This window comes from Cyprinus carpio, chromosome A25 (genome assembly GCF_018340385.1).
Source record: "Cyprinus carpio isolate SPL01 chromosome A25, ASM1834038v1, whole genome shotgun sequence".
In the NCBI taxonomy this organism is placed as follows: Eukaryota; Metazoa; Chordata; class Actinopteri; order Cypriniformes; family Cyprinidae; genus Cyprinus; species Cyprinus carpio.
Window position 1 is genome coordinate 18,143,463 of NC_056596.1, and position 24,010 is coordinate 18,167,472.

General features: G+C 37.7%; 1 protein-coding gene across 3 annotated transcripts in view; it reads right to left on the reverse strand.

Annotated features, from left to right (window-relative positions):
- The window catches only part of LOC109070208 (copine-8-like), a 58,935-nt gene that overhangs the window by 15,077 nt on the left and 19,848 nt on the right, over positions 1 to 24,010 (reverse strand). For 2 of the 3 annotated variants that reach the window (XM_042715767.1, XM_042715768.1), the window contains exons 5-15: positions 18,546 to 18,585; positions 16,997 to 17,073; positions 14,598 to 14,661; positions 13,114 to 13,217; positions 12,703 to 12,807; positions 10,926 to 10,967; positions 10,760 to 10,835; positions 9,907 to 9,960; positions 9,479 to 9,540; positions 5,188 to 5,234; positions 3,759 to 3,940 (exon numbers count right to left, since the gene is read on the reverse strand). In XM_042715767.1, the coding sequence (XP_042571701.1) occupies positions 3,759 to 3,940; positions 5,188 to 5,234; positions 9,479 to 9,540; positions 9,907 to 9,960; positions 10,760 to 10,835; positions 10,926 to 10,967; positions 12,703 to 12,807; positions 13,114 to 13,217; positions 14,598 to 14,661; positions 16,997 to 17,073; positions 18,546 to 18,585 (853 nt within the window). Of the gene's footprint in view, positions 1 to 3,758; positions 3,941 to 5,187; positions 5,235 to 9,478; positions 9,582 to 9,906; positions 9,961 to 10,759; positions 10,836 to 10,925; positions 10,968 to 12,702; positions 12,808 to 13,113; positions 13,218 to 14,597; positions 14,662 to 16,996; positions 17,074 to 18,545; positions 18,586 to 24,010 lie in introns of those variants that run through there. The other variant, XR_006153638.1, reaches the window with a different exon arrangement.

Consider the following 24,010-nt stretch of genomic DNA (forward strand, 5'->3'; position numbering starts at 1 on the left):
GCAAATTATTGCACAGATACCATTTAAACTGAACTGAGCTGCATGATGACATCACTGAATTCAATGATGAACTGCCTTTAACTGTCATTTTGCATTATTGACACACTGTTTTCCTAATTATTGTTGTTCAGTTGCTTTGACACAATCTTTTTTGTTTAAAGCGCTATATAAATAAAGATGACTTGACTTGACTTAAAGATCCTAGGATCTCTGCTGATGTCTCTCTTAGCCCTTTTTCACATTCCACTGGGAAGAAACTCCCAATCACCATCGAGTCAGAACATCTTTGGAATTCATCACTTTTCAAACCCGGAAGAAGGTGATCACGACTTCTACACCACCGAATCTCCAAACCATCAAGACTTTCATCCAAGACTGCATCCCGATGCTCGTTCCAGGCTGAGGCAATGCAAGTATTGTACATTTAACTAAACGAAACAGAGGTTTAGTATAAGATATAGACCCGTTAAAAACGTCACTGATGGTTTTACTCAGGTGGTTAACTGACTCTTTTCATAGCTTCATTCTCTGGTTTCCCTGATGGTATCATCCATAAAATCTCATTTGCCCTTTCCCCTGTATGAGTGATTGTATGTATGTATGTTTGTTTGTTTATTAGACTAGTTTGCGTTAGTGTTTAGTTAATAAAACTCTTGTGCACAAATTGCATGAGTTTCTGATTCTGCCTCGCAAATGAATGTCCCTTACGATTTTTGATCCTTGCTACATGCTCTGATGCATTAATATTGTATGAAAGTATTTTCTGAGTTTATATGAAATTATGCTGAATGTTCGCTGGACGAACAGATTGGTTGATGGCAATTTAATTCTGCTACAGTTACTACCAGCAGCTCATATAAATAATTGTAATTAATCATAATTAATTGTAATTATTTATATACATTTCCCTTTTGAGCTTAATTTACTACAGACCCCTTTAAACATTTGTAATTACAAATATATTTCAATGCATTACATTAAAGTATATTTTAGTTTACAATAAATGATTGTGAGCATATCCAGTACACTTTAACCATAATTCAAAGACAACGGAAATAATTATGAAATTACACATAAAGAAGTATTTCTGTCCTTCTTGGGTCAAAAAATTAAAATTGCATTTAATATAAATCTAAACTATAATAAATTTTAATGAAAATGCAATTAACATGCAATTAAGTGTCCGAAAATATTCAATTCAGTTTGGAGTTTCTTTTAAAGTAAATTCATTCTGTGAAAGGTTCTCTTTTTAAAAGTTTTTTGTTTATGTCAAAATACTCTTTTTTAATAATATCCAACAGGATTTTAGTAATAGTAGTAATAGTAAGTAGTAATCTATACTAATAGTAAATATTATAGATAGTATAATCTGAAATGTTTACAGTGAGAAATCACTGTCATAGCAAAACAACAACAACAAGCATCAGCCATCAAAAGTTTGATCTGGCCATCTGAGCTCACATCCCAGAGGCTTTCTGTAGTAAGAGGCACGTTTAAAGAGAGCTATTCACTCAAGTTAAGCTTTAATGCTCTGCTGAGTGCATATGGAGTCTCCCGCGTTCAGCCCTGAGGAGAAGTGTGTGTGTGAGTGCGTGTTTTAGCTGTGTGTGGGCAGCTGCAGCCGCAGGCAGTGCATCTGTTTGGTCTAATAAGGATCTGTGTGTCTCACTGTATATGGTTTATATTATATGATAGATTCTCTGTGACCGTTTCGTGGGTGTGGAAGAGGGGGAAAAAAGAGAAAAAAAAGAAAGAAAGAAAATAAATTCCATCCTCTTTAGAAATGTGAGACAGCTGTGGGTAATCTCCATTTGCTAATGTCTTTCAATCTTTTTCAATTTCCTTTATGAACGGTTTTATCCATATTTACCGCTGAGCCCTTATTTGGTTACCAGTGGTGTAGTTGTAGTTGTGTGAAATCAGAACTGGAGCTTGTTGACATTTAGTCCATGTTTGTTGGCTTTTAGGTCATTTATAGGCTAAAGTACTTCTAAAAGTTAATAATATGATTTTTAATAAATGTACACATTTAAAATTTACAATCTCCTTCCTTAATTACAAAGGAAGAGGCTGGAATTGAAAGTAATTTTATTACGTTTTATACTGCTTTTTGAATAAGGGTAAGCACAGTTGATATATTCTAGCCAATATGAAATGCGTTAACACAGGGGAAAAATAGGCTGCACTCAGCCAATAAGTGTAGGCTCTAAGGGTCCTGCTGGAGGACAGGTTCAGAAGTGGATCTGAAAGAACTAGAGATGGAGGAGTACAGCCATATCAGGTAGCACAGGCACATATGTACAGTCTATGGTTGGGGTTTGGCAGAGACTAGTATACTAGGATAACCAGCAGATGCAAACCATAGTCCACTGTTTCTCAATATATCTCTGGGGCACCAAGACTGAATATGAATCTATAATGAATCTCTGCATTTGACAAAACACTTGATTCAAATGGGTTTATTAGGTAAATGAGACTCCTAAGTGGGCACCTCAGGGGGGCCTCAAAGAAAAGACAAAGTGTATTTATATGTGCAATGAAACACTGATAATGATTAAAACCAGCTCATTATAATGCCATTTTCACACGGCATCATTATTTCCTCTTGCATTGCTTTGGCAATGCAATATATTTATAAAATTATGCAGTGCAAAAATCCAGAGTTTACTTACTCTGTTTACAAATTGTACAAAAATACAAATTGTGGAATACACTAAACTAAGTCGATGAAACACTGATTTACATGAAAAGGATAGCTGGAGTAATGGATAATTTCAATTGGGTTTTTCTTAAATCGTTTTCCTTACCAATTTAAAAATACCATTTAGGGTATTTCATTCATGACAGCTCTTGGGTAGCTAAGACATATAGATTGAATGAGACTATATGAATGTTGACCAAGAAAGCTTACTGGGTGTAGATGTAGATACATCAGAGCTTGTAGCAGTTTGTCCAATTTAGTATGATGAGGTTGCTTGCAGATTGCATGTAAAGGCTGAAATACACTATATGACTTAAAATCTTGAACGAATCATAGTCTGAAGTTAAAAATAAATAAATAAATAAGTTTGTGCACATCATAAAAAATCTGGGCAAAAGTCATGTAATGTATTCCATCCTTAAATTCAAGGTACTGATGTCTGCCTACAAGACAACCACTGGCGCCCCACCAATATACCTAAACTCACTAGCTCCGAATTATACACCCTCCAGAAGCTTGCGTTCTGCAAGTGAACGACGTCTCGTGGTGCCATCCCAAGGAGGCACAAAATCACTCTCACGGATGTTTTCCTGGACTGTTCCCAGCTGGTGAAACGACCTGCAATCTCAGTTCGAGCAGCTGAGATTTTGACCATCTTCAAAAAACGTCTAAAAACACATTTACCTATTCTATTCTATTCTATTCTATTCTATTCTATTCTATTCTATTCTATTCACTCTAAAAATAAATAAATAAAATAAAACACCTTACTATGTGTACTGTGCTAGACTAACTGAGAGTTGTCACAGCACTTGGATACTGTTGCTCTCTTGTTGGTCTGATTGCTTCTATTAGTCTCCTCTTTGCATAAAAGTGTCTGCTAAATTATTAAATGTAACTGTAAATGACTTAGGCATAATCAGTGTAAGATTATTCATGTAACACTCTCACTGACAAATAAAACACATAAGATCCTCAAACAAAAACATACTGTTTGAGAACTAATTGTTTGAATAGAAAACAGTATAATAGTATAATCAAAAAGAAGTGTTCTCACCAGAGGGAATTCATGAGATATGCGGCCATCAGGTGGCAGTTTTGCACCAAACCCCAGTGCAGGGAACAGCTTATCACTGTCATAGTCCTGAATAATCTCCCCCACGGCTCTGAGGGCCAGTGCATACGCATTCAGATGATACGGGCTCATGTAGTGTAGAGAGGTAGGCTGGGAAGGGTTGCCTGCCATAAATAAAGCAGAAAATGCATTAATCAACAAAGCATATAAATATGAATGGAAATAAGAAGTAAAATTTCATGCTGTATAGGTAATAATTTCGAATTTTGGGTCCCACTTTATATTAAGTGTCCCTAATACCTGTGTACTTACAAAGTAACTACATGTGTACGTAGTATGTAACTACAGTGTAAGTACACATTGGTACATAGTATCTAAAGCTGTATTATTTCTGCAACTACACACATGTAACAACCCTCCAAATGGTTAGTGTAAGTACAAATGTGTAACAGGACATACATAACTACATTTTGTACCAACAATATGTATAAGAGTAATTGAAACCATTTGATCCAGGAGGTGGATATGGGTAGGTTTATGGATATGTAAAGTGGGAGGAGTTGGATCTCGATTTGGAGTTGGTGCACCACTGTAATACCAGTGTACTTACATGGTAACTCCTCAGGAACTGTCCACAATATAAAGTGTAATATTCTGGATACCACAATTTATATGTAAAGCCTAACTTACTGGCTGCTGCTGTGTAACATCAGAGTAATTACATGATAAATCTTATATAAAGTGTAACACTTTCTTTACCAAAAAGTGTTGTTACCCATGTCCTGTTACACATTTGTACTTACACATACCATTCAGTGGGTTGTTACATATGTGTAGTTGCACTATGTACCAATGTGTACTTCCACCATGCTTACATACTACATACACATCTAGTTACTTTGCATGTACACCGGTATTAGGAACACAATATAAATCATATGGTTCCATTTGTGTATTGTTAGTACCCCTGAAGAACTACACACGTTATTTGATAGTCTTTGTTCACCCCTCAACCCTGTTATGCTGTGCAATTTCCCTCTTTAAAAATAATGATCTAAATAAATAAATAAATAAATAAATCTGTGCATTATCTTTAAAAGAGAATTTTGACCACATGGTTACACCCTTAAATTAGCTCTTTTCAGCTGAATAGTTAAACTCTGATATGGGTAAACAATCAATAATTTTTTATTAATTACTGTAAATAATGTAAATATATAATAATAAAATAAATAATATATTTTTTATTTAAGGGTAGGTATTTTTAATTGAGTACAATTTTTAAACTGTACTTTCTCAGTACTTTTTACACCTCGGTTAGTTACAATACATAATTATTAGTAAATGTTCACATCACATGTACAGTAAATGATGCCTTTTCATTTGAAGAGCAGCGTTTCAGTAAGCTCACCATTTGACGCAGTAAAATCAATGGCCACTGTGAAGTTAATTTGAGTGCTGCAAGTGAACAGAGCAAAAACAATGATGTGAGCACATGTGAATCAGTTTGTGAACATAAAATATATATTATGTTTATTAAAGTGTAATAAAGCTCTTCAGTCAAATCCCAAGTGAGCTGACTGTGTGAAACTGTGTCTCAGCTCAATTTAATCTGTGGGCAGAAATGAAGAAGTTATTCCCTCAGAGCAGCTCTGTGTTTATCTAATATTCTCTCCGCAGCTTCTGGGTTTTCTGCCTGTTCAACAGAATGCATATAGAGAGATTAGCTAACTGTCTGTAAGAATGTTCCACAGTAGTCTTTTTTGCAGATTCTTCCAATTATTCTTCGGATATTTCCCATGTTTGCTGTACTGTTTGAAGGCCAGATCATGTGCCTGGGGTCTCTGTGTCTCTCAGAATAGAGTGCTATTTATAGCTTGGTTTATTACGGCATCATAATGCAGTGCGCTGTCTGTGAGTATGTGTTTGTGACGTGGAGAGGAGGAGAGGGAAGGAAGATGGAATTATTCATGGATGGTGAGGCATAGCAATGTGTTTCCAGTCTCAATAGATGAGCTCAAGTATGTTAATTTGCATGGAAAACCTGGATGGCATCACACTTAGCAAAATATGTGAGAAACTGAAATCCATTTCCAAATGATGCATCTATTTCCAGCATGATAACTACGTATATGTCATGTTTTTACAGCAATAGAAACTCTCATTGAAGTAATGTAACAGCGTAGCATACTACTGTTTAAAACATTTATTACTGAGAACACCGTAGCAGCTACCTAGTCCACCACCCCACCAACTGCCTATAAACCACATAGCAATGCCCTAGCATCCACCCAAAACACCCTAGTGAGTGCTGTGCAACCACATAGTAATGCCCTTGCAACACCTTAGAAACTGCATAGAAACCCCCAAGAAAACAGAATAGTGCTGAGTTTTGCCACTCGCATATTCTTCACAAAATTTAGAAAATGTATAGTTTCCTTTCTGTTGGTCACTTTCGACGTTGTGTCGAAGTTCTGAAACTAGGGGTCGCTCTTGGGAGCCCAAACACCTCTGACATATTCAGAAAAGGCCAATAAAATTTGCATGCATGGCTAAGCCCTGGACATACGGGCATATAAGGGGCCTGCATGCTTCAATTAGCTTTGTTCTTTGGAGCTGATGCTGTCTTTTGACAGCAGCAGTCTCCTTTCACCTTTTGCTGATGGATTCTATGACATAATCAGCAGACTCTGAAATACAGATAAGTGTACAGAGATCCACTGTGTGTTTTGACAGCAGGGTGCACAGCGGCTTTCTTGAGGGAAGGAGGAACTGCCAGCTCATCCACAGGCTACCAAGAACCCACAAAAGTCTTTGAAACAGTCCTAAGATGGGAAACCCAGGGAAGGAGGAGAACCTGCTGACCTGCTTTCCCCAGGCTTGGGGTCAAGCCTCACTCCCGGTGGAGGTACGGAGGGAGAACAGCTTCCATCAGCCAGATGACACTTGGCAGAAGGCCACCAAATAGTCAGCAAAACAGCAATTTCATCTTTCCCTGGGTCACATACACAGACGCACACAAGGCATTTTTAGCCCACATCTACATGATGGCCAGATGTTGACTCTTGGCACCAGAACCGGCTCAGACAACGTGACTGCCTCCTCACGTTCTGATGCGCCAGGTATGCTGTCAAGGGTAGGCAGATGTGTTGAGCCACAATGAACTTCAGTTTCCTCGACCGTCACTTGCCTCTTTCTCAGAAGACCAAAGGAACATGTTCAGTGCAATGCACACTTCACCATGCATAACAACGGATACATCCTCAATGACTGGCTGATATTAGTTCACTCATGAGAGTTGTTGTGTGCACACAGGGACATGGTCTTGGAGCACCTAGACTGATTGGGAGAAAGTCAACTGGGAGAAGAGTAAGCTCTCCCCTATGCAGATCATCTCTGTTCTCAGTGTGGAGTTGGACTCAGTCACCATGATGGCACGTCTCTCACAAGACCATGCTCAGTCAGTGCTGAATTGCTTGAATAAATTCAAATACAAGACAGTGGTTCCTCTCAAATATTTCCAAAGTCTCCTGAGGCATCTGGCATCCTCGGTCACTGTAACATTGTCTGTGTTGATGTATATGTGACTGCTTCAGCAATGCATATATTGCATTTCCATCACTCCTGTGTGCTGTCATACATTCAGCCCTTGTAATTTTTGTGGGCAGGTGTTCCCCTAGAACAAGTGTCCAGATGCATCATAGCAACAACATATGCTTCCAAGATAGGCTGGGGCACTGTATGCAAAGTGCATGTACCCTTAGGTTCCTGGACAAGACCCAGACTGCATTGGCACATCAGTTGTCTAAAGTTGTTCATTGTGTTTCTAGCCTTAAAGAGGTTTTGACCATTAATTCAAGGCAAGCATGTGTTTGTCCGGATGGATAACACAGTGACAGTAGCGTACCTCAAGGGGGACATTAGTTCTCATTGAATGTCACAGCTTGCCTGCCATCTCCTCCTTTAGAGTCAGCAGAGACTCAGGTCTCTTGTGAGCCACTCACAATCCAAAAGACCTCAATCGTGCAACAGATTTGCTCTCACAACAGGGTTCGCTCAGAGGACAGTACAAACTCTATCACCGGCAATAACAAACAAAATCATTCAGGCTAGAGCCCCCTCTATTTGGTGATTATATGCCCTGTAGTAGTGCCTCTTCATTGTTTTGTGCTCTTGGGAAGACCCAAGGAGATGTGGTATTGAATCAGTGCTTTCTTTCCTCTAATAAGGCCCAGACAGGCATTTGTCTCGATCCACCTTAAAAGTCGCGGCAGTCGTGGGAAGTCGTGGCCTAATGGTTAGAGAGTCGGACTCGTAACCCAAAGGTTGCGGGTTCAAGTCGCATACCGGCAGGGATTGCAGGTGGGGGGAGTGAATCTACAGCGCTCTCTCCCACCTTCAATACCACGATACCTTGAGCAAGGCACCGAACCCCTAACTGCTCCCTGGGCACCACAGCAAAAAATGGCTGCCCACTGCTTCGGGTGTGTGTTCACGGTGTGTGTGTGTTCACTGCTGTGTGCACTTTGGATGGGATAAATGCAGAGCACTAATTCCGAGTATGGGTCACCATACTTGGCCACATGTCATGTCACTGTCACTTTTTATGTGTCTATAGCTGCAATAGCAGCAAATCACGACACTGCAGATGGCAAATTGGTGGGAAAGCACAATCTCATTTTTAGAGATTATTAGACAGTATTAGGGTGAGGAATTTTCCAGCTCTCTCCATTAATGAAATGTGTCTGGAGTTCAGGCCGGCAGACTCTCACATGGTTCTGAGACCCAGGCCCGGCTACATTCCCACTACCCTGTTCAGGGATCAAATTTTAACTCTGCAAGCACTGCCTCCTGATGAGGGAGACCCAGCCTTTTCTTTGTTGTGCCCAGTGCGTGCTTTACACATATCTCAAACTATACACACAGTTTCAGGCAATCTGAACTATTCTTTGTCTACTTTGGGGGACAGCAGAAAGGGAAAGAAAATATCCCATTGGATTGTGGAAGCAATTCTACTGGCATATCAAGCCTGAGGTTTTGGAAGTGAGGGCGCACTCAACTAGGGGTGTCGCTGCCTCTTCGGCCTTAGTGAAAAGTGCCTCATTAGCAGACATATGTAGAACCTTGGGCTGTGGGCTGTGCATGGAACCAGTTGCATCTTAAGTTCTGAGTACAGACAGATGAATCTAGATGACTGTTAGGGTGTGGGTGTAGAGCTTCATTCAGTGCCTTTTCATTCTGAGGTGATAATGTGTGCTGTTTGTGTGATAATGGGTCCAATTTTTAGTTTCCCTTTAGTGAACAGTGGACCGCTGTTGTCCATCACTAGAAGAATAACTTTCATAACAGCACACGAACCCCTTGTAGTATAACCAGATGTCTGAGCATGGCCAGGTGTGCAAATCCTCCCAAGAGCAACCCCTAGTGTCAGAACTTTGACAGAATGTCTTTGTTCCCTCCATCAGGGAACGAGGGTTACGTTAGTAATAGAGGCATCATTGCATACTGTTATATATAAACACACACACAAAAAAATGTATTTACCAGTAAAATATAGATTTTAATTAGAAATAAATATACATCTTCACTGTCAGTTATAGGTATTTATAGCTTTCATCTGGTATAAAATTATGGTATGTAATTAAGACGATTCGATAATATTGTTCAAAAGGATTGAAGTGCACACACACACAAATACTGACCCTCCTTTGATGTAGTCCAGGAACGTAACCTCAACATCAATGAAGCAGGACAGCAGAGTGACCTGTCAACATGAAAGTTTGGTAACACTTCCTATGTAGAGTCCTAAAGGGAATCATCACACTTTCAATAAGCAATGCATACTTTAATCATAAATGTCATATCAATATTCATGCTCAGCGTGATGATGTAACTCTCTAGAGTCACGGAATCAGGGCAAACCAATGATGAGCCACATCAGCATTTATGAATATTCATATGCACAGCTTATGTAGGCATTGTGCATTGCTTATGAAGATATAATGTAGGAACTTCTATAAGAAGTCTTACCAATAAGGATGTTTGTTTGTTAGAAAAAGCATGTATTCGTTTCTTTTGTTCTTTTTTTTTCATTAATGAAACTGGAGGATCTAGTTCAAAATTCACTCACGGTTCCTGAGTTTTGATATTTCTTCTTTTTTTTCTTTTTCTTGGGGTTCAGCACCTGCAGAAATACAGCAGTGTCCGACACAGAATGTTGCTGAATCTCAAATGGTGATCTGTGTATGTGTGTGTGTATATATATATATATATATATATATATATATATATATATATATATATATATATATATACAGTTGTTTCTTTTCTTTTCTTTTAAGAATGTGTGAATTTTGTGGCAAGAAATTTAACCACAGCAAAGAGGATACTGATTGTGTCAAAAAACTAGATTGTCAGAAGCTCTTGGTGGAGATGAACGTTTGACTACATGGGATAGACCTCTCGCTGTTATCTAAGGTTCTTGTGCTGCGGTCAGTTTTGATAAGTGTTCTTGTCTCTTATGGGTTTGATTTATGCTTCAGTGATGTGGAGGTCATACAAAAGATGAGATTTCACAGGAATGGGGGACAAAATGTCACAGAAAGGCCAGAAACATAATTTACTCAAGAACGTAAATGCAGACACAGTTCCCAAAAGAGTTATATGTATATGAGTACATTTAACATCATATTAAATTAGATATGTAAATGTTCATGTAGCTAACTAAAACATTTAAACATTTATTTTAAAACTACAGGTTTTAATTAGAAAAACTAATTGACAAAAATATTTTCCAATGCTACAAATAATAAGTAGCTTCAATACTTTTAGTTACTCCCCAGCACTGTTCCTTAGGCCTCAACCACACACTCATGAAGTAATGTTAATGTCTGCATTAAAAGCTAGGATATTTTTAAAAGATGTTTATGATATTTTAGGCAGAAGTGTGTGAAATATACATGAGGAAAATGAGAGTGGCTCACCTCCCACACAGTAAACTGAGAGTGGCCTTTAGAGAGCTCCCTGTAGCTGGTGCTGAACTCCCCGATGTAGTCATGACTGAAAACACACACACACACACACACTGTCTCATTCCTTATATTGATGCATTTTATCTTCAGTATAACAAAATGATTGTTTCTTTCTTACCCTCCATCTCTGTCCCAGTCATACACCTCAATTTTTATTGCTCTGCAGAAAAGAAAAGAAAGTTCAGTCATTGAAAACATGTATTATATAGGTCACTCTATTTTGATGTTAAGTAAATTTTTTAAAGGTTAAGTAAATTTCTTTAAAGATTTTAAACATTCTATCAGACAAATAATGTCTTTGTCACGTTTAGTTTCTGTTTAGATTTCCCTGTGTTTCTGTTCGCCTGCCTTGACCTCGTTTTCCATTGTTCCCTGATTAGTTCATTAGTTTCCACCTGTATTAATTAATCATCTTATTAGTTCCCTTTGTTTGGTTCTTGCTTATAAGCCCTCAGTTCTCCCTTAGTCTTTGTCCGTTCTCTGTCATGTTTAGTTGTGTTATCATCGTCTCCTGGTTCCTGAGTGGTTTATTAAAGTATTCCATGTTTGAATTGCACTCTGATTCTTCAGTCCTATTCCTGGTACACACCGTACACTGACAGTCTTCAATTTTTGATAAATTATACCATCTCAGGCTGAGTTAATATATTTTGTGTGTGTGCGTTCAGATTGGAAACAGGCTTGACAATTTTACAATTAAATTAGATTAATTAAATTTTAATCTTGTGGTCAAGGTCACAACATTGTTTATATTAACTGAACATATCTTTTACTAAATATCTTTGTAACTGGGTTGACATTTTAATATCATTGCCAACTGGCAAACATAAAATCAATAAGGTAAAGTAATTAAAAATATGTTAAATTCATCTGAAATGAAGTCATTCCGACATTTTTTTTAATGGAGTAGTTTATTATTTTAATAAGAGAATTGTAACAGGGTTGACACATAAATAGGGTAACCATACGTCCTCTTTTTCCCCGACACGTCCTGGCCAGGATTTCTATATTGCCTAAAATATCCAGGTTTTGGCTTTGTTTTGAAGCGGCACTGCACAGACAGATCGGTGTGTGACATCAAAGTACTGCGAGAGTGATTCGGAAGCATAAGGAGAGTCTGCTCTCTATAGTTCTTGTGGAACTTTGGTGTCATACACCGATTGGACTGCGCAGTGCTGCTTCAAGTTGAACACACCTAATATGTAAACGTATTTGCATCGCTTTGACTGTTCTCTGCAAATCCCACCGTCTTACATGCCAGGTTGGTCAATTATGTACATTGCCTGCATGTTAATGATCAAACTACTTTTCAATAATTTCCTCTAGCAAGTATGAAAACAGGGAAATTAAAGCCAAAACCTGGATATTTTAGGCAATATAGAAATCCTGGCCAGGATGGAACAAGTGGATGTATGGTCACCCTAACATAAACAAATACACTACTTTTCAGAAGTCTGGGGTCAGCAAGATTTTTTTTTTTTTTTAAACTAACAAATTAAGAAATTGGTAAAAAAAAATAATAATAATAGTAATAACAATAATAATAATAATTTGTTGCATTTATATAGCACTTTTCTAGACACTGAAAGTGCTTTACAATGTGAGGGGGGATCTACTCAACCACCACCAGTACTCAAAAAAAAAATAAAAAATAAAATAAAATAAAATAAAATAAATAATATATATATATATATATATATATATATATATATATATATATATATATATATATATATATATATATAATTTATTTTGAATTTAGAACCAAATCAGCATATTAGAATGATTTCTGAAGGATCATATGACACTGAAGACTGGAGTAATGATGCTGAAAATTCAGCTTTGATCACAGGAATAAATGTCTTTGAAGCTCAGAGGTCTAATTTTTGACCCACCTGTCATAGTCCCCATTACACAGTGCTCTGACTGGGATCTTGAAGGCCTGCCATACAGGGTCCAGCGTGTTTTTAACCACCTCCGTCTTATGACAGATGGTAAATCTGAGAAACAGGACACGTCAAAGAGGAGGAACCACAACATGGGAGGTGAGAATCAGTCAGTGTGAAATGGGGTCTTAAATAGGTCACATCACACATGCATCATTTACTGCAAGTCAAAATGTGTCATAGAATACCAAGACCAGGTTTAAAGACAAGACATTAAATGAGACATCCAATTTCAATCTCAAACATGACCACATTATATACTTAAAACATCAAATGTAAAATCTGTTATAAATCTGATATAAGTACTGATATAAAGAAAAATAAATTGCACATTCTATTGGAAGAAAAATAAAAACTTACGTTCCATCTTTATTGCTACGGTAAAAGACCAAGAAAGGGTCTGACTTTCCAAAGAAATCTTTTTTGTCCAGTTTGTTGCCACAAAACTGCATCAATACTGACTCCTGATTAAAAAAAGAACATAAGTGCAGATTATATGATAATGTTCAGTAAAAAATTACAAAGAGAAAAGAGGAGAACAGAAGAGACAAAAAGAGATAAGACAATGAGAGAATGCCACACATAAAAAGATGAGATGAGACAAGAAGAGAAGAAACTAGACAAGAAGAAATATGGGAGAGAGACAAGAAATGAAAAAGTAAGAGGCTATATGAAATAAGATATGAGACAAAGCAAGAAGATAAAAGAAAAGACACTAACAGACAAGAAAAAAACAGACAGAATTAGACTTGATGAGAAGAAATGAGACAAGATAAGAGGACATGAGACAATGGTAGATGCGAAGAGAATAAATGAGACAAGAAGAGACAAGACAAATAAAACAATTAAAGAAGACAAGACAAAAACATTAGATGAGAAGAAACAAGACAGGAAGAGAAGACATGAGACAACACAAAACGTGAAGAAAATAAATGAGACAAGAAGAGACAAAAAAGACTATATATGAGAATAAATGAGGCAGGGAAAGAAGACATGAGACAACGCAAGACATGAAGAGAAGAGAATAAATGGGACAAGAAGAGACAAATTAGACAATAAAGAAGACAAGACAAAGATGAGAAGAGATGAGAAGAAGCAAGACAGGAAGAAAAGACATGAGACAAGGCATAAAGAGAATAAATGAGATGAGAAGAGACAAGACAAGACAAATGAGACAAGAAAACAAGCGGAGACAAAAAAGTCTAGATGAGAAGAAATGAGACAGGAAGAGAAGACATGAGACAAGACATGAAGGGGATAGAATAAATGAGATGAGACAAATGAGACCACAAAAGAAGACAAGAAAGAAATACTAGATAAGAAGAAATTAGACAGGTAAAGAAGACATGAGACAAGATGTAAAGAGAATAAATGAGACAAGAAAACAAGAGGAGACAAAAAAAACTAGATGAGAAGAAATGAGACAATATGTGAAGAGAATAAATGAGACAAGAAAAGACAAAAAAGACTAGATATGAGATGAATTGAGGCAGGAAAAGAAGACATGGGACAGGGCAAGACATGAAGATAAGAGAATAAATGAGACAAGAAGAGACAAGGCAAATGAGACAATAAAGAAGATAAGACAAAAAACCTAGATGAAAAGAAACGAGACAAGAAGACTAGACAAGACAACACAAAACGTGAAGAGAATAAATGAGACAAGAAGAGACAAGACAATGAGAAAAGAAAAAAAAACAATAGATCATACAACAAGAGACAAAATAACATTACACATGGATAGGAGAGAAGCGAGGAGAAGATAAAAAGGGACAAGAAAAGTTAAGGAGAGACTAGGAGAGAAGAGAAAAGACGAGAAGATAAGTCAAAGTCAGATGACGCACCCTGCAATTTCCAAGTTCTTCAGCTTTCACAATAATAGTTCCACAGTTCTTGCCAGGAATGCCTCTAAAGTAAGAAGGAACATTGTGTATTACTGAAGAAGCCCAATCAATATTGTTCTTGACAACTACCACTTCGGGAACACACAACAAAACAGTTCTACAAAAGGACGTCCTGGACACTTAACCTTACCTTACTCCAGGAGGACTGATCCTGTTTTAAGTGTACTAAACAACAGAAATTTGCTTTGGAGGAACGTGCTTGTTAAAGGAGTAATTAGTAAATATGCTGACTGTGTTAAGTACATGCATACAGTATGTTCAGCCCATGCTGTGTGAATGAGTGAACATTAATGAGTGATTGTCCCCCTTCAACTGTTATGAATGCATGTATCTGTGCTGCATAAATAAATGATTGTTTGTAGAAGCAGACAGACGACTGCATGAGTGTTTGCTGTGCTCTTATATAAGACTACACTCAAGAAGCCCAAGCCGGAATTGAATTTAAATTGTATGGACCCAACACTTCAGCATCCTGTGCAAGTGCCTGACAAAGATGAACGATGAAAAATTTTGAAGATGATTTGATGAGAGAACAAACTTCTGCCTTACTTATGTGCTGCCTTGAGTGCTTGTTTCAATTCCACTAAGTATTTGTGGGTTATGTTATAGAGGTTAGAGGAGCAGATCTCTGCTAACTGAAGACGTGTCTTTAATCTGCTCTGGATCTACACATGTCCTCTGAGGCACTCTCCTAAATTAACCTGAATGTGCAGCCATCTACCAGGAATTACTTACAATGAAAAATAAAGAGAGAGAGAGAGAGTATCACCAGTGTAGTTCAAAGCTACAAGCTAATCATATTTAAAAGCAGTTCAAACTTCAGTCAAGCTTCTTTTTTAATTAACCTGATATCACATGTGTGGCATGGAGACATTCCCAAATTTCACTCATATTTATGCGTACTTACTGGGTGAATATGCCAGAACATAATTACACTCAATACATTAAAACTATTTACGAGGGAATTTCTACATTTGAATTACATTGAATCTAACTACGGAGACATATTATTTAAAGATGTGTAATATTAATAGTATAAATAAAGCAATCAAAAAAACTTTTAAAAGCATTATTATTGTTACAGTTCAACTGGGTCACTCTAAGTGGCACAAAAATAACACACTTCACCTTTAAGTTAGTAGTGTTGTTATTTTACTCCCCAACAATGATCTTAAAGGGAAGTTCACCCAAAAATAAAAATGTTTGTCATCTTTGTTGCTCCAAATTCGTAAGATGTTGGTTCATCTTTGAAACACAAATGAGCTTCAGTTTAGCACATTTGAAGCGCTCTATGTATGTGTGCTGTTCACAGTTTATATTGTGTGTGAATACAGGCCTACATTAAATCTGTTCATCATGTAAAGTGATTGTGTTTTTACATTTTACCATGTCTTTTGGTGGAAAGTTTTGGAATGGACTTTTACTGGATAAATAGAAATCCCTCAGGATTCATTAAAAATATTTTCACCCTTTAACTGCTTGAGAATTACTCCTGCATTGGTTTATATCAACACAGAGATGTGCCATGTAAATGTGTCTCTGTCAGGAATGGACACATAATCAAAAATTAATTCATATGAATTTCCATAGTTCATTTAAAATGCGATGTGACAAATTACTGTAAGTCAAATATTCCATGTAGTCTCTCACTAAATGGTCCATGAAAAAAAGCATAATAATTATAATACAATTTGAAATATTCTGTTTTTTATTTTGATACTATTCAGTAATTTTGACAGTCAGTCCCACTCAAGGGTTAAGGGTCACTCAAGTCAAGCTTATTTAATGCTCATTAATGCTGAAAATCTCTGTTTTGTGGGGGCGTCAAACCGCAGGACTGATTAAATGAACATGAAAGTATTTTAACTACACATTACAAGTTTAATTAATAGTAAGGGATAAAACTCTCCCTTATCCTGATTAACATTTTTAAGGATCCTCCAAGAGATCGCTTCATAAACTTCATAAACTTTGTTGTTTCAAAAACGTAGTAGTAAACTGAACACATTTAAAAATTTGGTTCAGGAATGGGGTTCAGTTCTTTAAAAAAAACTTTCTTGCACAACTGAAAAGCAGTTTCCAGGGTATGCAAATTCATAGAAAGCCATTTTAAAAACTGATCCAGATTAGATTATTTTTTCAAGTTTAGCCAAATGACACAATATGTATGCAGAAAAAAATGAACATGAATATGTTCTTCTTTCATACAGTAAAATTTTACTGCATTATCTGCCCATATAAACAGATAAACCCAAAATGAAAACATGTTAGGTAAGAACTGAAATCTTTTTCAACACACTGTGATTCAGTGAAGTGTGTAGTTCAAACGCAGGACTTACACAAGCGATCTTTCCATACGACTACCCTGAGAGCCCACCACCTCTCCGAGAGTACAGCACATCTGGCCCAGGAAGTCCTGTAAACACACACAGACAGCAGGATGGGGAGAATTACTCACACTTCATGATTTTAGAGCATATGAGTTCAAGATAAGGTGCCTGATATCTCAGTACAAATTCAAGTCAACATGAAGTCAGAATGGACATTTATTTATCATGAAATGTAAGCTAGTATATTAATGGTTAATATTATGTTCATAATATTATAAAGCCTTAGTTACATTAGATGTTTCAGGGCAGAATGCTGATGAAACTCACTTAATGTTTGTAACAATATGCACAAATTGATTTGATCAGGAATGTATTTTAAACTTCAATGGATAAAATCAAGACAAAATCAATCTGTGCTCAGACATATGTTGCATTATGGAAGTTAAATGGGTTTGAATGTTTCATGCCTTGAAGCTAGTATTTGTTCTCCAGTGCAAACGATATGTGAACAACATTCTCTCGATCACAAATGAACATGTAAAACGAACATTTCATTTTCAATGTAAAGTTCATGTTCAATCTTCCATGTCATCTCATTTCTTAGATGCCAACCTTTAAGAAGTCTTGTAGACCATGCAAATCTGTAAATGAATTTGTGGTGCATATTTGGAATTCTGCATCTCTCAAATGATGTATTTTGGCTGCTAACAGTAAGTGGTGGACATTTCAAAGGATTTATTTATTTATTTAAATTAATATGGCAGATTTTAATTAAAAAAGGACTTTAATTCAACTTTTAGTTCACATAATCACAGCCCGATTAGAAAGAATATAACAATATTATTGTTATAATTATGCTACTTAAATTGATATAATGATAATAAAGTAACATTTACCTTGATGTTTATGATTTCTTCATAAATTATGTCTAATATTTCATTTCAAGCATGTTCCACACTTACACTCTATACACTAACTCATAGATACATGCATACATGAATGAACAAATGAATGAATGAATGAATGAATGAATGAATGAATGGTCATGGCATGGGGCACATGAACCAATACACAAGAAAATGTGTGAAAAATTTAAGTAAAATTAAATATTGAAATGGTTTACTTCACTTCATATTAGATTATCATGAGCCTGGGACAAGAACACATTTTAAGAGTAATAAAATGAGGGAATGGCAGAAAGTTTCGCAGATGGAAAGGCAGGACTGAAAAAAGCAGACAATCTCCTGAGAGCGCTGGTTAGAATGACTGTGTCCAGCATCTCTGAACATCAATCCCACAGGTGCATTGTGGGATATAGAGTGACCCAGGGTTCTGACCCCTCAGAATGCTTGGATAAATCAGGAAAAAACCCCATGATGAGGGTTAAACGAGGTGTCTGTAGGGCCACATACACAACACAAGAAAAAACTATAACTATAAAGTCTTCTAGTTCAACCCACTCTCTCTTTCTCTCTCTCTCTCTCTCTCTCTCACACACACACACACACACACACACACATTGTGTGCATCAGTTTTACATTTACAGGAAAACACTTACATGTTTGGACAGGTTTTCACTCTTCGAGTCGAGGTCATACCTAGAAATAAAAGGAAAATTCTGTGAATAACGCTGAATGAAATGCTTGTAGAAATGAAATGTGTAATTTCTGTGGCTCAAAATAAAATGCTGCAGAAATGAGTCCTTAAATCTGGAAACAAATTAGAATTTTTGCACTTCTGGTATCACAGTCAAAATTTACAGTGTTTTTTTTTTTTTTTGGTTAAATACCTGAAATAAGGTCTGTGGTTAACACGAGCTCTAGATATTTTCATGTTGTTTTTTTTTTTTGTTTTTTTTTTGGTTTTTCTTTCCTATGACATAAAACAATACCCCACTCAAGCTTTTACAGGTCTTGAAAAAGGCAGTTGCTAATAAAAAGTTGCTAAATGGGACTCTTTTCTTTACAGTGCTCTCATCATATATTTTCATACAATCTACTTACATGCTACTGAACATTAATTTTAGGGAGGTTTTTTTCTCTTCTCCTAAAAATCATGCATTTTTGTATTAATCAAATTGTAATCATATACAAAACAAACAAACAAAAAAAAAAACACATTTAACACATTTTGCTTGAATTGTTGCACACACTTTATGTCCCTCAAAAATACCAATTCTATTTCTAAATTTTAATTCAGAACATTCTTATTATAGAATGTGTATGCAAAACATTGCATGTAGAAATTTCATGTTTAATGTATGTTTGAATAAATATATAGGGCAAATGAATGATGTCATTCACCACTTAGCAAGCAGTAATGACTGTTTCCCAGACACTCCCTCCATCTTCAATTGTTATAGCTGGCTTTGCACATCAGGATAGAAGAAAGTACTACCCTAAAAAAGGCACACTTTACCTTCAAGTCATGTTATTACTTGTTTTCTGTGCAGCATTTACTCTAGGAGCTAAAATATGTCAGTGTTTTTATGTGACATTTTGAATGAACACCAGCTTGTTGTTCACCAGCAGTTTAAAGTGGTAGGCAATAACCTACATGTTTGAGGAAAAGTCTGTCATGTTGGGATACATTATTTTCCTCTCAGCATGAAGCTGCACTCTTGGCTGTCTCTCTCTTTGTCTGTCTGTCTCTTTCTTCCTCCCGCTGTGCAAAATGAGCAGCGTCAGCACATATGCACATATTTCCAGCCACCGCAGGAGAGACCGATCGCTAAAATCAAGACATGCTTTTCCTGACTGAACATTCATGTTCAAATCACCTCGGCAATAAGAGCATGTCAACATACTGCATGTTTCACTGTAGTTGTCCTGCGATGTTTTATGTGTGTAAGAATCTACCACATAACACAAAAAAAAAAAACAGTCTGAGGGCTTTGGTTTTGGCTTACGCTGGCGTGTGTTATTTATGCTTGATGTGGGTGGGACAAGATCCGTGTCCACTTTTTTTGAGAAATGTTATTTTGGACTCTCTCTCTTTTTTACCATCTCTAATTTAGCACATATGTCTGTTCACTTTTCAGAGCAATGTCAGTCAAATCCATTCCACTTGAGGAGTGTCCTAATAAATTAAACACCATTCTGCATTTTACCCTTGACTTCAACACTGCTGCTTCCTCAAATCCATTCCACTTGGATCATTCAGAGTCCATATAAATTAAACTCCATTGCGTATTTTCACTACTCACGTTTTCTGCACTTTCGCGATACTGTATGTGGTTGCTAAGGTGTTCTGGGGGGGTTGGTGTTTTGCAATGAGGTTGCTAGGCAGTTTGAGGTGGTTGCTACCTAGGTAACAAATTTAGGTTATATAAACGTTGTATGAACATTGTTTTGAAATGTTTCTAAAATGTTGAACTGTCCAGTTTTCGTGTTGTAATCATAATGTTATTTATAGGTCACAAAAAAAAATAAAAAATACTTACTACATTCTACTAACTTTATTTTTACCCAAAATATAACTTTATTTGAATTTTTATTTTTAACATTCTGTTATGTGCTGCTGACCTAAAGGTCTGTTACTGACTTTGAGGTTGTTGTTTTTTCTTTTTTTGTTTTTGTATTATGGTGCTGTTGTGTTCGTGTGTGTGTTTTGAGTTTTGGATTTGGTTTGTTTGGATTGATCTGCCTGTGCCTTGCCTCACCTTCTCACCTTCCTGTCTCTGTCTTTCGTCTTATGGATTGGATTTGGTTATTGGTGGACTGCCCCTGACTTTGACTTTACCTGCTTGACCATTATGCTGTCTCCTCCCAATCCAGAACTGGTCTGGGGCCATTTGGCTCATACTGTGTTTATTATTGTGTTTCAATAAATTGGAGTTAAGCATTCTTCTGCTTTTGGGTCCTTTCTTCCATAGATTGTTACAACAAACACTGGTCAGACATGGACACAGTGGAAGGATCTCCTTTACGATCAGCTGTGGAGCTTCAATAAGCTATATCATGAGGAGTTGGTCAATGCTTGTCCTTCTATGAAGACTTTGGCAGCAAGTGTCACTGAGCTTTCACACCAGAATGGAGGTTTCAAGGCTGTTGGTGGGCCTTCATGAAGGCAAGAGATCGGTGGCTGATTATGCCATTGAGTTTAGGACTCTCGTAGCTACGAGTCAGTGTAATCCTGAGGAGCTGGCAGAGTGGGAGGAGATCGATGGCACAATCATATGGTCAGTGTGGTGGAAGAGAGGCAGCTCGGGACTATAGTTAATCTATAACTATACCTCTGGTAACCACTGGGAGGAGCTGGAGCTCTATTTAAATAAATCCCCTGTAGCTTAGTGCTCTTGTTGCTTGTGGGTGGTTGGCTTGCTTTACATGGTCCCCTTATAAACTGGGCAGACAATTCTATTTCTAATTGGAGTCAATTTTGTTATGCACACTGCCTTGTTTCTGATCCACCTTTTCTGTCTCCTTATTTTTTTTCAGGAGGAAGAGATCAATTTGTCTTGAGTTCCTGTCATGTACCATGATTTGCGGGCAGACTTCAGAGATCAATTTGTCTTGAGTTCCTGTCATGTACCATGATTTGCGGGCAGACTTCAGATCTCCTCGATCTCCTCCCAGGCACTTCCCCGCCTCATGGTTGTCTATTCTCCTTGGGTTCGGGTTGTCCAACGACTGGTTGTTCATCTTCCAAGCCCTTGTCAATGACGTGTTGAGAGATATGATCAATAAATTTGTTTTTGTGTATCTGGAAGATAATTTTAATATTCTCTCCTTCCTTCCAGGTTCACATCCAGCACGGCAGGCAGGTGCTTCAGTGGCTACTTGAGAATCTGAGTTATTTTTTAAGGTGGAGAAGTGTACCTTTCATGCCCAGTTGCTTTCGCTTCCATCATTTTTTCTCACCGTTTGTTTTCACGCAGAATGAAACTACGACATCGGCAATCAAGAGTTGCTGGCGGTACGATTTGCTCTAAGGGGACGGCTATTCCTTTCGTGGTGTGGACTGACCATAGGAACTTGGGAGTTCTTTTGGTTGGCTAATCAATTGAATGACAGACAGGCTCGCTGGGCAGTATTTTTTGGGTGCTTCAAAAATGGTAAACCTGATGCGTTGTAGCCGTCCTTCACTCCCATGGTTGACACGCCTTCTCCTGGTACTATTTTGCCTACGGGCCATGTGGTGGGTGAAGTCAGCTGGGGAATTGACGATTGCATCTTATAATTTACTATCCGCTGGTCTGTTACAACCTCTTCCCATCCCTTCCCACCCCATGTCACATATTGCCCTGGAATATGTTACTGGTCTCCCTCCATCCAGTGGCAATAATGTGATCCTCACCATGATGGATCACTTATCTAAAGTGGTCCACTTCACTGCCCTTCACAAACTACCCTCTGCTAAGGAGACAGCCCGGGTGATCATTGACCATGTCTTCAGGATTCATGGTTTTCCGGAGGATGTGGTATCTGATAGGGGTCCCCAGTTTATTTCCCATTTTTGGAAGGAGTTCTGTCAGAAGATTGGAGCCTCTGTCAGTCTGTCGTTGGGGTTTAATCTGCAGACCATCGGCCAGTCCGAGCGGGTAAACCAGGATCTCAGTCGGATTTTCCAATGTTTAGCTTCCCACAACCCCACTACCTGGAGTCAGCAGCTAACATGGGCTGAGTATGCTCATAACTCATTGCCAGTGTCTTCGACTGGGCTTTTCCCATTCATGTGTTGCCTGGGTTGCCAACCTCTTCTGTTTTCTTCCCATAGTCCTGAAGCAGCCATTCCCTCGGTCCAAGCTTTTATTCAGCGCTGTCGTTGTACCTCGAGGAGGGTCAGGGAGGCGCTGATCCGGTCCAGGGGATGTACTAAAATCATTGCTGACCGTTACCAGAGGATGGCTTGTGGAGTATGTTTTTGGGCAACGGGTTTTGATTTCCACCAAGAACCTGCCACTTTGAGACCTGGCTCATAAGTTGGCACCTAGGTTCATCGGGCCTTATCCCATTGTTAATGTCATCAGTCCGGTGACCAGTAACTTAGGTTACCCTATCCTTTCCTTCGTGTTTCTTTTCATGTTTCTATAATTAAGCCGGTCTTGCGTTCTCCCAATGTTCCTTCTTTCTCTGTTCCTCCTCCTCCCCTCCCTGATGATTGAGGGTGCTCCTGCCTTTATCGTCAGTAAAATTCTTGATTCCAGGCACCGTGGATGGGGATTTCAATACAGTGGGGAAAATATTTATTTGATCCCCTGCTGATTTTGTAAGTTTGCCCACTTACAAAGAAATTAAGGGTCTGTAATTTTTATGGTAGGTTTATTTTTAACATATAGAGACAGTATATCAACAATATAAATAAAGTGGTGAAAAAAAATTATATTTATATTTAGAGTTTTATTTTTATTTTCATTTAGTTGAGTGAATTTTTTATTTGCTAGCAAAGCATGACTTGGTTTTTTGTTTGGTGAAGATTGTTGCCAAGCACAGAGATAAGACGTTTTTTGAAAAATGGTCACCAAGTTTGCACACATCCAAGCACAGAGATATGTCTTTTTTTTATTGATTGTCATTTGGAAGTTTGAAGTTTTATCTGGATGCATAGATTTTTTATAGGATTGAGGTCTGGAGACTGGCTAGGCCACTCCATGACCTTAATGTGCTTCTTCTTGAGCCACTCCTTTGTTGCCTTGGCAGTATGATTTAGGTCATTGTAATCCTTAAAGACTTATCAATGACCCATCTTCAGTGTTCTGGCTGAGGGAAGGAGGTTCTCGTCTAAAATTTTACAGTACATGGGCCCGTTCATTTGCCCCTCAATGCGGTGAAGTCGTCTTGTACCCTTAGCAGAAAAACAGCCCAAAGCATCCACCTACGTGCTTGACTGTAGGGATGGTGTTCTTGGTGTCATAGTCAGCATTTCTCTCCCTCCAAACACAGCGAGTCCAATTAATGCCATAGAGCTAAATTTTGGTCTCATCTGAACACAGCACTTTCTCCCAAGCCTTCTCTGAATCATTTAGATGTTCTTTGCCAAACTTTAAATGGGCCTGTACATGTGCATATACTGTACAGCTCC